This window comes from Bos taurus, chromosome X (assembly GCF_002263795.3).
Source record: "Bos taurus isolate L1 Dominette 01449 registration number 42190680 breed Hereford chromosome X, ARS-UCD2.0, whole genome shotgun sequence".
Taxonomy (NCBI): domain Eukaryota; kingdom Metazoa; phylum Chordata; class Mammalia; order Artiodactyla; family Bovidae; genus Bos; species Bos taurus.
In genome coordinates, this window is record NC_037357.1 from 13687430 (window position 1) to 13702102 (window position 14673).

General features: G+C 54.5%; 1 protein-coding gene and 2 non-coding genes across 5 annotated transcripts; 1 reads left to right on the plus strand and 2 right to left on the minus strand.

Annotated features, from left to right (window-relative positions):
• Positions 1 to 528: 528 nt before the first annotated feature.
• On the minus strand, positions 529 to 9718 carry APLN (apelin). 3 transcript variants are annotated; one of them, XM_005227485.5, is made up of 3 exons: positions 9315 to 9718; positions 3568 to 3739; positions 529 to 2970 (listed from the first exon to the last, which is right to left on the minus strand). In XM_005227485.5, exons 1-2 carry the CDS (start codon positions 9379 to 9381, stop codon positions 3573 to 3575), a joined length of 234 nt encoding a protein of 77 aa, XP_005227542.1. In that variant the 5' UTR covers positions 9382 to 9718; the 3' UTR covers positions 529 to 2970; positions 3568 to 3572. The 3 variants fall into 3 exon arrangements, with proteins under 3 accessions (XP_005227542.1, XP_010819696.1, NP_776928.1); XM_010821394.4 differs by having other exon boundaries at positions 3553 to 3739; positions 9315 to 9470; NM_174503.1 differs by lacking the exon at positions 529 to 2970 and having other exon boundaries at positions 3573 to 3739; positions 9315 to 9381.
• Positions 2435 to 2496, minus strand: MIR12048 (microRNA mir-12048). The gene has a single exon (NR_162420.1). It is a non-coding gene; the product is annotated as a microRNA mir-12048 (primary transcript).
• A 3280-nt stretch (positions 9719 to 12998) lies between the features above and the next one.
• On the plus strand, positions 12999 to 13070 carry TRNAC-ACA (transfer RNA cysteine (anticodon ACA)). The gene has a single exon. It is a non-coding gene; the product is annotated as a tRNA-Cys (tRNA).
• Positions 13071 to 14673: the final 1603 nt, after the last annotated feature.

Sequence of the window (14673 nt, forward strand, 5' to 3'; positions counted from 1 at the left end):
ATTTTGAAAGACGGCATTTTGTACCAATTTTCCTAAGAGGCACTTCCAACATAATGTCGTTTTCTAAAATCACTGTCACAATCTGCAACATTTTTGTCAATGATGAGATTGCTGTGTGTGCTGTGGGTGGTGTTTTCTATTTGACCTTTCATTGAGCAGCTTTATGACTTTTTAGCAAGTGTCTCAAGACCCTTTCTTCAAATTGTATATTTCTAGAACTAAATACCTGTCAAATCTGTAAAATTTCCCACAAAACTTGAAGGTACCTTTTGGATCACTCCTGTCTCCTCTTCGCTGGGTTTTACTCTGGATTGTGTATGCCTGTGTGCACCTAATGAGTTGATTAACCAAATTAGCATGTACCCAGCATTCCTTTCTGTTCTCCAAGATATTGGCATTTTGACAACAATCGTGAAGAAGTGAGACAGATGGGGCAGAATTGCATCGAACTCCTTGCATTTTATTTCTCAGGCTATCTTGTGCATCAAGCAACTCTACTGTGTGAGACATAAAATGATACATACAAAGTCATTATCAAATGTATTTATTGCAGGAAACAGAACATTTCTCAAGAAAGGCAAACTGGCTAAAAAGTCCCAGGAGTGTTCAAAAGTAGATAAAAATAGAAGAAGGCACGCACCAAGGATATAAAACAATTTTTAGTAGAAATCCCACCTTTAATCAGAATGTTCTTAATTTTTTTTAATCCTTTAAAGGACACTGCATATAACAATTAGGACACTCAAACAGATGCCAACACACTTAAAACTGGACTGTATGTTATGTGAACTGGTCATTAAGCATAGCAATTCTTTTTGTGAGTTTTTGGCAAATTAGTTAGAAGCCATCAGACCTGGAACTGATATAGAAGGCAGGTACTTCCTTCCCTGTGCGTGAAGTTCATGGGCATTGGGGGTGGGGAGGGACTGGGGACTTCAGGGGAGAGGTGTGCCCCTCCTGAAAGTGACCTCCAAGAGTAAGGGTGAATTGTCAGCTTTTCATTCTTTATTATAAGACATATTTACACTGAACAATCTTTACAAACACAGTGAACACAACTAGGGAAAGGGAAGGCTTTCTTAATGAAAAGGGCCTTAATAACTTTGTATAAATTAGTCTAAGAATCACACACAACCACTTTAAATAAGACAGCCCCTCAGCATCCCCACTTCTCGTGTCCCCAGACTTTCCCAGCCATCCCTTTCCATCTCGTTCCCCACAGGGCTGGGCAACTGATGCGACAGGAGAAGCAGAGAGGAAGAGGGGAAAACGGCCCAGTCCCTGGTGGGGGCATCCATGGCAGAAGAGGCTTTCTGGACACTGGTCAGCCCCCACTCCGGGCTGAGAGGCATTGGGGGGTCAGCGGGTGCCCAGCCTGGTTCCCCAGGGTGGGCCTTGAAGCAGCAGCAGCAGCAGCAGTAGCGTTAGCAGCAGTGGAGAGAAGGGGAAGGGTTCGGGTATAGGCGAAAGGGATCTGTTGTGGGACTCGGGGGGCCCTGACTCCCCCTGCTCCCACACATACATGGGTGGCCATCAGGCTCCTGTCTTCCCTTTTCTCCTTCCCAGGCCTCTCAGAAGAAAGCCTGCTGAGATCCACACTTCCTCCCATCTTTCCTTCCTCCCTCCCTCCCTTTCTTTCCTCTCTCCTTTCTGTCTCCCCCCTCCCCAAGGAAAGGCCACTGGGAGAGAAAGTCCTGTCAACATGAAGGGACAGCTATTGAGTCCAGTTGCTTAAGGCCACCTCCTGGCTCCTGGGAGTCTTGGTGCCTGAGCTGCCGCTATGAAAATACCTGGGGTCTGCGAGTGTCACAGGAATGGGAGTGGCTGGCCAGTCATAGAACTTTCCGGGCCAGGTTGGGGAATGGACCCGAGGCCAGGGAGGCTGGGACAGCTCCGTCCCACCATGGGGCAGCTCACAGCCAGTTCCCTCCCCCTTCCTAGGCACCCTGAGCCCCAACCCCGGGAGAAAGGCACTTCATGGCTTTGGAAAGCCTCATCAAGAAGGAAGAGGATGTCCTCACGTGGGAGCGGGAGACCTGAGCCCTCATTCTGGCTCTGGTGACACTGAGCAGGTCACCATCCCCCTCCAGGCCTCTGCTTTTTGCAGGAGTTTGCATAAGGAGGTGGAGCTACGTGATCTCCAAGGTGCCTTTTGGCTCTGATAGTCTGTGATTCTTGGCAAAACCAAGTGTCCTGCTTGGCTTTCGTTCCTGGGAGGGTACAGAGCCGCCTCAGGCCCATCTCCTCCCCTCCAAAGCTGGAGCTGAAACTAGCCGGGGTAGGGGGAGAGGGACGGTCAGGCAGCACAGCAAGGTGGTGAGAGAAGTGACGAAGTATCCATAACAGCTTTATGGAAAGCCCAAATGAACTTCTTGGCCAACCCAGTACAGCATGGCCCCTCTCCTTCACCTCTTTCCTTAACTGGGCCAAACTCAGGGAGGAGGAAGACACCACAGTAGCTATTCCTCTCTTCTCTGGTGCTTCACCTCCTCCTTGACCAGAGAGCCAAGCCCCCATTCCCGTGTCCCCCAAGGCACCCTGTCTGCATGCCAACACCCCATCCCTCTCCCCTCTCACTAGAGTCTCTCATTGCTCAGCTCCCTGTGCCCCTCTGGCAGCCAGGGGAAGGCTGATGCCCTAGTTGAAGAAGGGAGGGTTCCACCCAGCCCGCAGGGCATACCTGAGGCAGGAAGGGCCAGAGAAGGGTTAGGCATTAGGGTATCAGACAGAAGAGGTAGGGCTTAGAGCAGGGGGAGGGCTGGTATTCCAGTGCGAGGTCTCCCAAGTCAGGAATCAGGGGCTGAATGGATCCTTGATGGGAAGGCAAGTGGGGGAGGAGAGCCAGCCGGTGAGCAGCTAGAAGAGGGGCCAGGTGAGGCGAACGGCTGTGAGGGCTCCAGAGAAGCAGGCCGATCTATGGAGGAGTAGAGAGAAATCACAGGGGGTGGGCGTGTGGTGGCCCCTTCGGTCCTAAAGAGACAAAAATGACCAGAGAGGAGTCATTGATGTGTCCTAGGTCAAAGGAACCGCCCAGGGCAGGACAGAAGACCACCTTCACCCTGCTCCGCGCAAGCCTGAACCTAAAGCCTCAGGCCCCTGAGCTGGTGCCCCTGTCCCGGAGACAGTGGGAAGGACAGCAGGTCACCTCTAACTCTCCTCCCATAGCTCCAGGCAGCTCTCTTCCTGTCTTCTGCCTGCGGCTACCCCCAAAGCTCCCTGCCTCCTTCTCCGCCTCTGGTGAGGATCCACACTCACACACATACCCTGGGGCACCCCTCCCCAGCTTATCAAAGCGCATTCCCCCCCCTGGTCTTCCAGAACACTCCACCTGGGCCAGCCAGCCCAACTCTAGGCAGCCGGGCGGACGGGAGCCAGCACCTGACTCCTGGGGGAGCGCCAAGCCCCTCTCGAGCCTCGGCCTCCCATCTGTGAGCCCCAGGGTTCTGTGTGGGGCTGGGACTGCCTGGTGCAGGTCTCTGGCCAGCAATCAGCAGCAGGCCCACCCAGCTTCCAGACTGTTCCTCCCCTGCCCTCTCTGTGCCACCCACTCACCAGAGGCTCAAGTACCTGCTTCAGAAAGGCATGGGACCCTTGTGGGAGAGGCGTGGCCGCTGGCGCCGGAACTTCCTCCGACCTCCCTGCCAGGGGCCTGGGCCGCTCCTCGGCCCCCTGGGCTGCACCAGGTATCGGATGGTGCCTTCTTCCATCTCCTTCCCGTCAGAAGTCTGCAGCAGGGGTCCTGTAGGAAGAAGAAAGCCAGTCAAGCCAGTCATCCCCAAAGGCTGATGCAGAGGCCCGGCCTCACAGCCGGCCAGGAGGGGCAGTTTCCCCATGAGGTGGCGCTCTCATAGTTTTTCTTTTTCAATCCATGAACCAATGAACTTTTTGCAACAGTTACACTGTTCTGGGGCAAATGGAACCCATGACTCACATTTTGCGAATTATACACCTGACTTTATGTCCTTTTGAGAGTTTTATCATGTTTCTGATGGGCACAAATACACGTTCTGTGTTCAGAACGTCATCAAGAGGTGCAGTTTGGGGTATCAGGCCTGTACTGAGCCTGGGGCATGGCAGACAGTATACCTCCCACTGCACCCTGGCAACTGATACACTGAAAACATTTCAGACACAATATTTCAATGAAATGAACTCCCCCCATCACGTGGCCATCACCTAGATTCAACAGTGATCCAGATGGAGTTACATATGCTTTGGTTCTCCTGTTTCTTTCTTTGCGGAGGTATTCTAAAGCAAATCTGAAACATGATGTCATTGTACATCCTTTGATATGCAGGTGACCCACTTTTGAGTCCTAGAGCTCTCAGACCTCCCCCCTGGGCATGTCATCAGTGTCTAGCCATCTTGGGGCTCACTTGCTCCCATGGCCTCCTGGTGGGTGACTGGGGGACTGCTGGGGGGGGGGCAGTCTCTGATTCTCTGTGTCAGGGGGACAGGGTGGTCTCTGACTCTGCCTTATGCTGGATTCTATTCAGGTTGTGACCAGATTCAGAGGCCAATAAATATTGTACAAATGAATGAGTAAACAAATGAGTGAACGTCACCTGAAGCAGCAAGTGCATCGGGAAGGGGGCTGGGCTGCTAAAGTTGCCCCCCTTACCACACCTCTTTTCATCCCCAGATCATACCCCCATCCTGTGTCTGATGCACATTCCCTCTATTCTGATCCCAGTTGGCTTCTTTTCTGCTCTAGGGGCTCCCCTCTACATCTGTGCACAGAGTAGAAACCTCCTGATGCCAGAGCAAGCCCTGCCGATAGAATCCAAGTGGTGCTGGGTGTTCCTGGGTGCGATGAGGGACGAGACTCATGGGCCACCTCACATGGAGGCTGACGTCCAGCCAGGGCAGGCGAGCTGGCACGCCACAGACAAGCCAGCTACCAGAGGCCAGCAGAGTGGGGAGTGGTGATGGTGCTGGGCGAGAGACAGACCAGCAGAGTGTTAGGCAATGCCCAGGATGGGGCTGCTCCAGGCAAATACAGCTTCTGAGGCCAGCGATCGTGAATCCCAGTCTCCCTCTTCCCACACCAGCAGGTTCGCCTCCAGCTATATCCCTCTCTCTCGAGACCTGTTTCTATCCATCCAGGAGTCTCCACCACTAGCTCACAGTTTCCATATAACCGTCCCTTGGCTGCCAGTTCCCCCATTATACCCCTGGCAGCTCTTCCTTTCCTTCCTCCCTGCTTCCAGCATCCCCATGCTCCAGTTCCTTCCTTGGCTAGTTGGCTTTTGTGATTCCTCCTCCACTTGCACACAATTTCCAGGCATTTCTCCTCCTCTTAGGCCAGAAGCAGGCGAGGTCTGTCCTTAGGGCCCTCCCTGCCCAGGCCCCTGGGGCCTACCGCTCTCCAGTGCTGGCCCAGACACGCACGCGCACACTCTCTAGCCCTTCACCCTCCCTCCCGCAAAAGAGTCACAAGCCCATTAGGACCTCTCTGTTTACCAGCCACTCTTCATGCTTCTGGTTGGGACTGGGTTAATGTGGTCCCCTAAACCCAGCACCTAATGTAAATTCAAACACAAATTGTGCTTTGGGGCAGTAGGGGCCAGGAGGCTGCTTCCTCCCGTCATGGGGCTACCTTCTGCAAAGGGGCTGGAACGTGTATAGGGACAGGAGGGAAGCCCCTTCACTCAGCCCCCCACCCCAGCTGCTTCAGCTTCTGCCCTGTGTTTTGGAGCCCCCTCAAGGCTGTCCTGCCCTCTGCAAGAGGATAGGAATGATGCTAACGAAAAGTTAGTACCAGAGAAACTCTCGGGGCAAAAAGGACTGTGCTGAGGGTGTGGCCAGGCACACAGAAGCACCCTAAAGACCATAAAGGTCTCAATGAGGTCTTGATTCTTGAGTCTGAAGGGTGACCAATGGCACAGGCTATGGTCCCAGGAACAGCAGGCCATGAGAAGAGAGTCACAGTGCCCAGCTGGGAAGGGTATCATCTGCAAATGCTCAGACCCAGGGCTGTAAGTGGTGGTGGCAATCAGGGAGGGAGGCCTGGTGGGGGAGGCCCCTAAGAGGGAGGGAGGCCCAGAGCCAGGATGAGGGGCATGGCTGCTGGGCTCAGACTCTAGCCAGGGAGATGTCTAGACACTGGGGCTGCAGAGAAGAACTACCTAGGCTGACTGAGCTCTCAGCCGGACCCTGGAAAGCAGTCACCCAGAAGCCCCAGGCATCTTGCACCCCACTGGGCAGGGGGCTCACTGTCCTCCTCATAGCCAGAAGTTTGCAGTTCCTCTCCCACCCTGATCCTATCACCCACCTGTTTCCTACTTTTGATTCTGAGTCTGGTTCACCCTAAGATAAGCTGACACCTGAAACTCAGGCTTTGTCCTGTCTAAAGGGGCCAATCAGAGGCTTCCGATTCTCATCACTGCAGAGGTCCTGGCTACACAAGAGAATTCCCCTGTAGAAATTGGGTCATCCCCAGTGAACTTAAATATCTTCCTCTAACTCATCTGCTACTTAAAGGAAGGCTAGGGCAATCCAGCCAGGAGTCGCAAGCCTACAGGGACCGAAGTGCCATCAGCATCTCCACTGTGAACCACAGTCAGGGGTAAACAGGGCTTGCTTTTCACACCACATGAACTCCAACCCTGCCAGCACACAATGAGGTGTGTGCCACTTTTCAGGAACATGCCATCCTCACTTGGAATGAAGTATCATTTTTTTTTCTTATTGCCATCCAGCCTGTCTTGTGATGGCTTTAAAAGCCCACACAAGTGGCACTGGCTGTGTCCCCTCCACTGCTCTGGGGTCCTGCATGTGTCTCTGGGATGAGGTGCCCCTCCTCTGTCTGCCCAGCCCCATGCCCTGAGCCGTCTTCCCATGCCAGCCAAGCCACTGAAGACACCTGCCCTGGCAGCCCTGCTCGTCTGCTTCACCTGCATTAGTCCCTTACTGACTCAGGTTACCTGGGGGCTTAGCTCTAAGGCATTGGGGATGGAGTGGAGACGCCCCCTCCCTGAGTCAGAGAGGTCAGAGTCTGTCCTCACGCTGTCATGGTGGCCAGGCCTCAGCTGGGGCTGGGGAGAGGCAGGAGAGAGAGAGAGGTGCTCAGACAAAGACCAAGGGCTGCTTGGCCCTGGCTCAGCAGTTTGCAGACTCAGAAGAGCAAAGTGTATCCCAGGTCAGGAGGCCGCGGAGGAGTCTGTGTGTGTTAGTGGGGGTGCATTCCAAGTCAGGGCACAATGTTGTGGAGGAAGCATGGATTTCAGGCCTGGAACTCTGACTGGGGACTCGGGCTGCGGACAGCATGTGAGTCTGCACCAGGGGTGAGGTGCTTCAGAAAAGCTCTTTCTCTGACCCAGGACAGGAGGCATGAACAGCAGGACCTGTGTCGTTGGACCCTGGGCTGGTGGCCACCTGCACGGAGGTGGCCTCCTTGGCTCCAAGAGAGGCTGGGGCGGGGGGGGCAGGGTGAAGAGGCAGGGGGAGCCTGGGAAGTTTCCAGTGCTTGGCTTAAGCAAAACGTGAGGGCAACGAATTTACCCAAAGCAGGCTGTGGAGATAAGGCGACCTAATGAAAAAAGGTGAATTGAAGGAGGACGTGGCAGGGTCTGAAACAGACAGCGCCTTCCCTCCTGTTGAAACCAGCTCTGCCTTTACCTCAGTGCTACCCCAACAGCTGGACATCTAAAGGGTCCAAGTGCTGGTCGGTCAGTGAACAGTCTCCCTGGAGGCTCTGGGGGAGCCCCAAGTGTGCCGATCAGGCAGGCCCAGCTTCCTCTGGGATGCCCTCTCTGCACCCACTCTCCCTGAAGGCACCACCTGGGGCCATTTGCCAGTGTCTTGCCAAGTTCTCTGGGCGGCAGGCTCCCGGAGGGCAGGTCCCTGCGGGCTCCTTCATTTGTATCTTTTGCTCACTTTCTGCCACTGTCCACCTGACAGGAGTTTGTCAGGGAAAAGCCTGCTCCCCTTCTTCTCAAGGAGGTGGTTGACCCAGGGCTCAGGCCCTGAAAAGAGAGACCACTAGATAGCTAGCTGAAGGCAGGTGGTACCAGAGCCAACCAAGTCACCTTCCTGAGAAGCCAGGCAGGACTCCCTGGGGCCAGAGCGATGCCAAAGGCAAGAAAGAGCTGAGAAAGCAGGTGACCTACAAAGAGAGAGGTGGAGCCCCGCCAGGCCCCTCAGAGCCTCCAAGATTGCATTGTGTTCTGGAGGGCCTGGAACCAAGGAGGACCCGGAGCCTGCCTCTAGGAAACGTGCTGCCCTGCTCTCTGCCTCCCTCAGCTCCTACCTCCCGGAAACTCCAACCCTGGCACTGGCGTTAGTCCACCTGGTTTTGGGCTTTCTATTCTCTGGTGCCAGTCAGGCAGCAGTGACAGCCAGATCACAGGACTGTGGCAGCTGGAGGTGGGAGCTGGCAGCCCCAGGAGACACTGAGGCACAGACAGGCAGCCTGGACCGGGAGGCTGGGCTGTGGGTGGAGACCGGGCTTAGAGATGACTGCCAAGTATGCCAGGTGGGGCTGTGGTGCAGGTGGGGGCCAGCTACCTGGAGGTATCTACCGGGTCAGGCGGTCTTGCCTTGTTTGGTGCCTGCAGACAGGGGGACTGAAGTGCAGCATGACCATGCCGGGGGTGGAGGGGAGGAGGGAGGGAGCCAGGATCTCGAAGAACTGAGTCCCTGCGGTGGGACCGAGGCCTTGGGGAGAGCCTTCCCGTATGGGAGCAGGAGAGCAGACCAAACAGGACTTGGGGGTAAGGGAGGAGACCAGCCCGGCCCGGCCCTGCCCGGCCCGGCCCAGGGTAGGTTGCCTCAGCTCACATGCAGGCTGCAAGGAGCAACAGCTGGGCTCCACGCCACCGCCCCCGCCGCGCGCTCCTGCCTATGCAACAAGTGTCACGTCTGCATCTTGGCACATCATCCCCAGTGGCCCGCGCCCCTGGACCGGCCGGCTGCCCCTAACTTTCCACGCGGGAGCCCTGCCCACCCGGCTCAGGTCAGCTCCCTCCAATGATCCACGAGGGGAGCGGGACGCGCGGGGCGCGGGGCGCGGGACCCGGGGCGCACTCCTGCGGCCCTGAGCTCCTCAGACTGCGAGGGGCGACCGGGAGGGGCCAGGCTCCGGGCGGGTGAGGCCCCAGGCCGAGCCGAGCCCCCCACTGTCCCGGAGGGAGCGGTGTCCGCGGCCGGCGGGCCCCTGACCCCGGGCGCCCTGTCAGTGGGCGGCCCGGCGCGTGGCGGCTCCGGTACGGCTCGCGCGCGGCTCCCGAGAGGCGGAGAGGGAGCGAGCGTCGGGGCGGAGGGCGGGGAGCGCGGGGTCTGCAGCGCGGACTAGCGGGAGGGCGCGCACTCACCTCCGCACACCGCGCTCAGGCAGAGCCAGAGCAGCAGGAGCGCCTGCACGCAGCGCCGCAGATTCATGCTGCTCCGCCGGCCGCCGCCGCGCGGCCCGGGCCAGGGGGCGGGGGTGGGGGCGGAGAGGCCGGGGGCCGAGGGAGGCGCGAGCCGCGGCTCGGGCGGGCTGCAGGACGCGGAACTCGCGTGGCTCCGGGCCGCGAGACCGTGCGCCCCGAGCCGCGCCGCGGGCTGGCCGGCCGCCGCCTCCTGTCTCCCGCAGCCTCCCTCTCCCGCCGCGGGGCAGCGCCGCCCAGCTGGTCTCGGCGGCTCCGGGGGCGGCGGCGAGCCCGTTCCAAATGGCTGGCGGCTCGGCTGTGGCTCCAACGGCCCGGGGCTCAGGCTGCCAGCGGGAATGCGCCCCGCTCACTCCAGGGGCTGCATTTTGTAGCCTGTGGCTTGGCCGCGAGCCCACTTGGTCATGTGGTCATCGGGAGGGCTGGAGGGGGGGCCAGGAAGAGGGAGAGGGAGCGAGCCTCCCACACCGCCCCCCTCCCGGCACGCACTCGGCAGCCCCAGCCAGGGAGCGAGAAGGAACCTCGAGGTGGCCCCACAACAAAGGCGGCGCGGCCGCTCTGACAGCCCACAAGCGGCTCCCCGGACAAAGCCCGCCTGGCCGGGGGCCATAGGGTTCTGGAGACCTGAAGGATTTCAAACACAGGAAGCGTTTGGGGCAGTCCGGGGCACACTTAACCCTTTGTCGCCACGCTTCCTTAACAGCTGTCAAGGACCCGAGGCACTGCCCCCACTCGCCCCCTCTACCCCTGACTCCGTCCATCCGCACGGCCACCCCGCAGCTGTAAGGACTTAGCCGAGACCCTCAGGCACTGGCCCGCCTCTCTCCTCTGTCTTCAACTGGGTTTGAATTGTGCCCGGTGCCCCCATTTTTCCTACTATCCCTCCAGGAGGCACCCTCTAACTGGAATGCCCCCACCCCATCCTTCCACTTCTCATTCAGAAGACTTGCCAGGATAAAGCGTAATCCAGAAGAGGCTGCCCCGGTTCCTCCTCGTCCTTGGGACATGTGACAGTTCCTAAGAGACGGCATCTGCTCTCTTGTTCCCCATTATCACAACAAGGGACCATTTACCGATTCCAGACAGCCTAGGCTGGATTCATTTTGCATGTACTTGGGACTCCCCTCTGAAAGTGGGTCCTGAAGTTGTTTGCCTTCCCAGTCTAGACTGTCCCTTCCTACAGCCTGGGAGCTCCCAAGGCAAGGAACTGCCTTTCAGCGCCCTGGGAACCCCCTAAGATAGGACCTTGTCTTCTCATCCTTCTGCCTCTCTTCAAAGTCCCCAATATCGGGCTCTGCACATAGGTGGCACTCAACACATGTTAAAAGACTAAATTGAAAGGTGTTTCCACATTTCAGTTGGCCAAGCAGTTTGCTTGAAGGGCAAGTCCAGATTTACACAAAAAACACCTTGAATGGTGTGTGTGTGTGACACTGAAGATGTAAGAGACCACCATAGATTTAACATATTTTTTGAAATGTTAAGACAATGCAGTGTACGCCCAACTTTTTAGGAGTCTCGGTCCACGGTAATTGTCAACTCCGAAGTGCGGGTCTCTGCTTTGTTCACAGCTGAATCCCCAGGCCTAGAACAATGGCTGGGGCATGGTTGGTGCTCCCTACATAATTTTGAATATATAAACGATCTTTTCAAAACGCTTTCTATTGCCTAAATCAAGGTAGTGGGAAGGGGATAATATAAGGTTCTTGTTCATAGGCTACGGCCAGATTGGCCCCAGTTCAGTAGGAAAAAGGCAGAGACAGGAGAGGTAGAGGTGTCTTCACCTCTTCATCCGTGAAGCCCAGGCGGTGAGCAGTGGGCATTAGCAACGTGAGATCATTCTCCTTGTGCTGCCCCCTGGAAAGAGTCTTCCCCCTCCAGGAGGAGAAACAGGGGACCTCTAGTTTTCACCCTCAACGGCTGCAGGGCCTTGCTGTTGTCACCTAGATTTACTGCATCTCGCGGGGATGATCATCTCCGTGCTACCCCCTTCAGGGTTGTTAGGGGATTGAATGAGATAATGTACCTGAAGGTACCCGTGCAAATCGCATACCCGTGCAAATCGTAAATCAACCCTTGCGGGATGCTTTTTAGGAACCATGATCCTCTAACTGCTGATGGAACTAGCCCGGGCATTTGCGAATGAGCTCCCCCATAAGTCTGTTCATGGAAGCGTTCATATTTAATTGCTCCTTAACCAGGGTGTGGATGGGCTATTTGCTAAGTGGTTAAGAGCTGCTCTCTCTAATGCGATTGGCCCCAATGACAGTATCCACCTATGGCTGCTGCTGCTAAGTCGCTTCAGTCGTGTCCGACTCTGTGTGACCCCATAGACAGCAACCCACCAGGCTCCCCTGTCCCTGGGATTCTCCAGGCAAGAACACTAGAGTGGGTTGCCATTTCCTTCTCCAATGCATGAAAGTGAAAAGTGAAAGTGAAGTCGCTCAGTCGTGTCCGACTCGTAGCGACCCCATGGACTGCAGCCTACCAGGCTCCTCCGTCCATGGGATTTTCCAGGCAAGAGTACTGGAGTGGGGTGCCATTGCCTTCTCTGCCACCTATGGCTAGAGGCTACTGAATTGGACGGCACAGAATAGAACCTTTCAACCATTGCAGAAAGTTCTATTGGACAGTGTTGGGCTAGAGTAGCCCAATCATTCTTTCTTCTTCTTACTTTATTTATTTATTTGGCTGTGCTGAGTGTTAATTGAGGTATGCGGGATCTACTTCCCTGCCTGGGGATCGGACCTGAGTCCCCAGTGTTGGGAGCATGGAGTCCCAGCCACTGGACCACCAGGGAAGTCCCTCATTCTTTCTTATATAATCCTTTTCCCCACCTACAACATACAAAAGCAAAGCCAAATACAAATTTAAGGCAAACAACTCTCAGTGAATAGAAGCTGCACTGTGCAGCTTGTGGGATTTCAGTTCCCTGACTAGGGATTGATCTCAGACCATCAGCAGTGAAAGCTTGGAGTCCTAACCACTGGAGCACCAGGGAATTCCCAAGACATGCATCAAAAGCAAGATTTAAAGAGCTGACCATGTGGGAGAATTATGTTTTAATCTAATTCTTCTCTCCACTTCACTGAACTGCATCCATTTTTCCAGTCCTGGATCCAAGATCACATCTTTTTCCTTTCTTAGTCTTCTAGATCTCATCTTTTTCCTTTCTCAGTCTACTCTTGCCAACAGTAACTTTATCTTCTTCTTAACAGCTATGGCTATAACTTTCATTGGCAGTTATTTCAGCCTGTACTTTTGTATCTGCATGCCATGTTCTGTGGGCCTGTGGAGAGGGTCCACCACCAGGATACCCATTTCAGAACCAAGGCCTGTGAGGTAAGGGATACAACTCAGCTTAGTCATACTGAAACCCCTGTATGTTCCTGTATATCTCAGTAGCTTAGTCAAATAACTAGTTTGCATACTTGCCTCCACCCACTAGACTTGAAGGTCATCAGAATGATAGCAACTCATGCAGTGTGTGGCACAAAGTTGGCACTTGGAGGCAACTTGTTGAAGAAATAACTGACTGTTGGTAGAACTATGCACTGTCTTTTGTTTGGAAGAGGACACTGTTGAGTTCATATTAGCAGAATAAATGTTTAAAGGTCTTTGCTATCTTCCCTGGTGGCTCAGGTGGTAAAGCGTCTGCCTACAATGCAGGAGATCCAGGTTCAATCCCTGGGTCGGGAAGATCTCCTGGAGAAGGAAACGGCAACCCACTCCAGTATTCTTGCCTGGAAAATCCCACGGATGGAGGAGCCTGGTAGGCTACAGTCCATGGGGTCGCAGAGAGTCAGACACGACTGAGCTACTTCACTTTCTTTCTTTTCTCCAAGGGTGGGGAGGAGGTGCAAGCTGCTGTCCCCACCTTCCTGCCCTGAGGCAGCAGCATTCTTGCAATTGGAGCCTGTAAGGAGGGGCAAGAGTCGGTTTCCAATCAAGTTCAGAGGCAATTCTGAGGACCAGGGTAGATCCAGTGTACTGTTGAAGACAGAGATGAGATATCGGACCCCTGTGAAGCCAGCCTGTGACTCGTTGCCCTCATGGGCGCTGTGCACAAGCTATTCCATTCTGCTTGGTGACCTCTGTATGCCTTCACCGCCAGCCTCTGCTGCTTGGTTGACTCCCTGTCCTCTGGGTTGCAGTGAGCAGTGTGTGTATCAGAAAGAACTCAGTTTCTGGAATTTCAAATACCTGAATTCAAATCCTGATTCTCAGCGTCAACCCTTAGTTGTGTGACTTTGGGCAAGTTATTTAACCTCTCTGAGCCTAAGTGTCTTCAGTTAGTAAATGGGGGTAATAATAGTACCTACCTCGTTATGTTGGGAGATTAAACAAAATAATGCCTGTAAAGTACTTAGCACAGGCCCCAGCCACAGTAGTTGCTCAGTCAATGTTAGTTTTCTCCTTTTACTGATAAGACCCACCCACCCACCCACTTACCTTTGGGTTCTGGCCTCTGATCTCTTGGAACTGATCAGGAAAGAACAGCTCTATCTTTGCCCTGTTCCATCCATACCTCTCTTCTTAGTAGCCATCAGAACTGTTCACTATCTTATTCCCCCAAAGCACCCATCTCTACTGGAGTTAATCTGATGAATACACTTGATCCAGGAAGTTAATGCATGATAGGAATTTGAGGTTTGCCTCCCAGGTATGGTATTATGATAGTATTATGAAGAAGTATGTCCTATTCCCCAGAGTAGTATCAAGCTCCACCCTTTCAAGCAAGAAGACATTCTCGTGACTTTGGCTCAAAAAAGACACTGTACATCATTGTGGTGTGCGGGGCTTCTCTCGTTGCAGAGTGTGGGCTCTAGGCACGCAGGCTCAATAGTTGTGGCATATGGGCTTAGTTGTTTCATTTGACTGCTCTATATGGAGCTCCAGCTTCCCTCGTAGCTAAGCTGGTAAAGAGTCTGCCTGCAATGCAGGAGACCCAGGTTCAATCCCTGGGTGGGGAAGATCCCCTGCAGAAGGAAATGGCAACCCACCCCAGTATGTTTTTACTGGAGAATCCCATGGACAGAAGAGCCTGGCAGGCTACAGTCCATGGGGTTGCAAGAGTTAGACATGACTTAGCAACTAAACCACCACCACACAGAGCTCACCTTGCTTCAGAGCCAACTCAAAAAGGGATCCCCTCTGACAACTTACAACCCAACCTTCTTTTTTAAAAAAATTTTTGTTGGGATAGAGTTAATTTACAATATTACATTAGTTTCAGGTGTACAACATAGTGATTCAACATTTCTATGGACTACGAAAGTGAAAGTGAAGTCGCTTAGTCGTG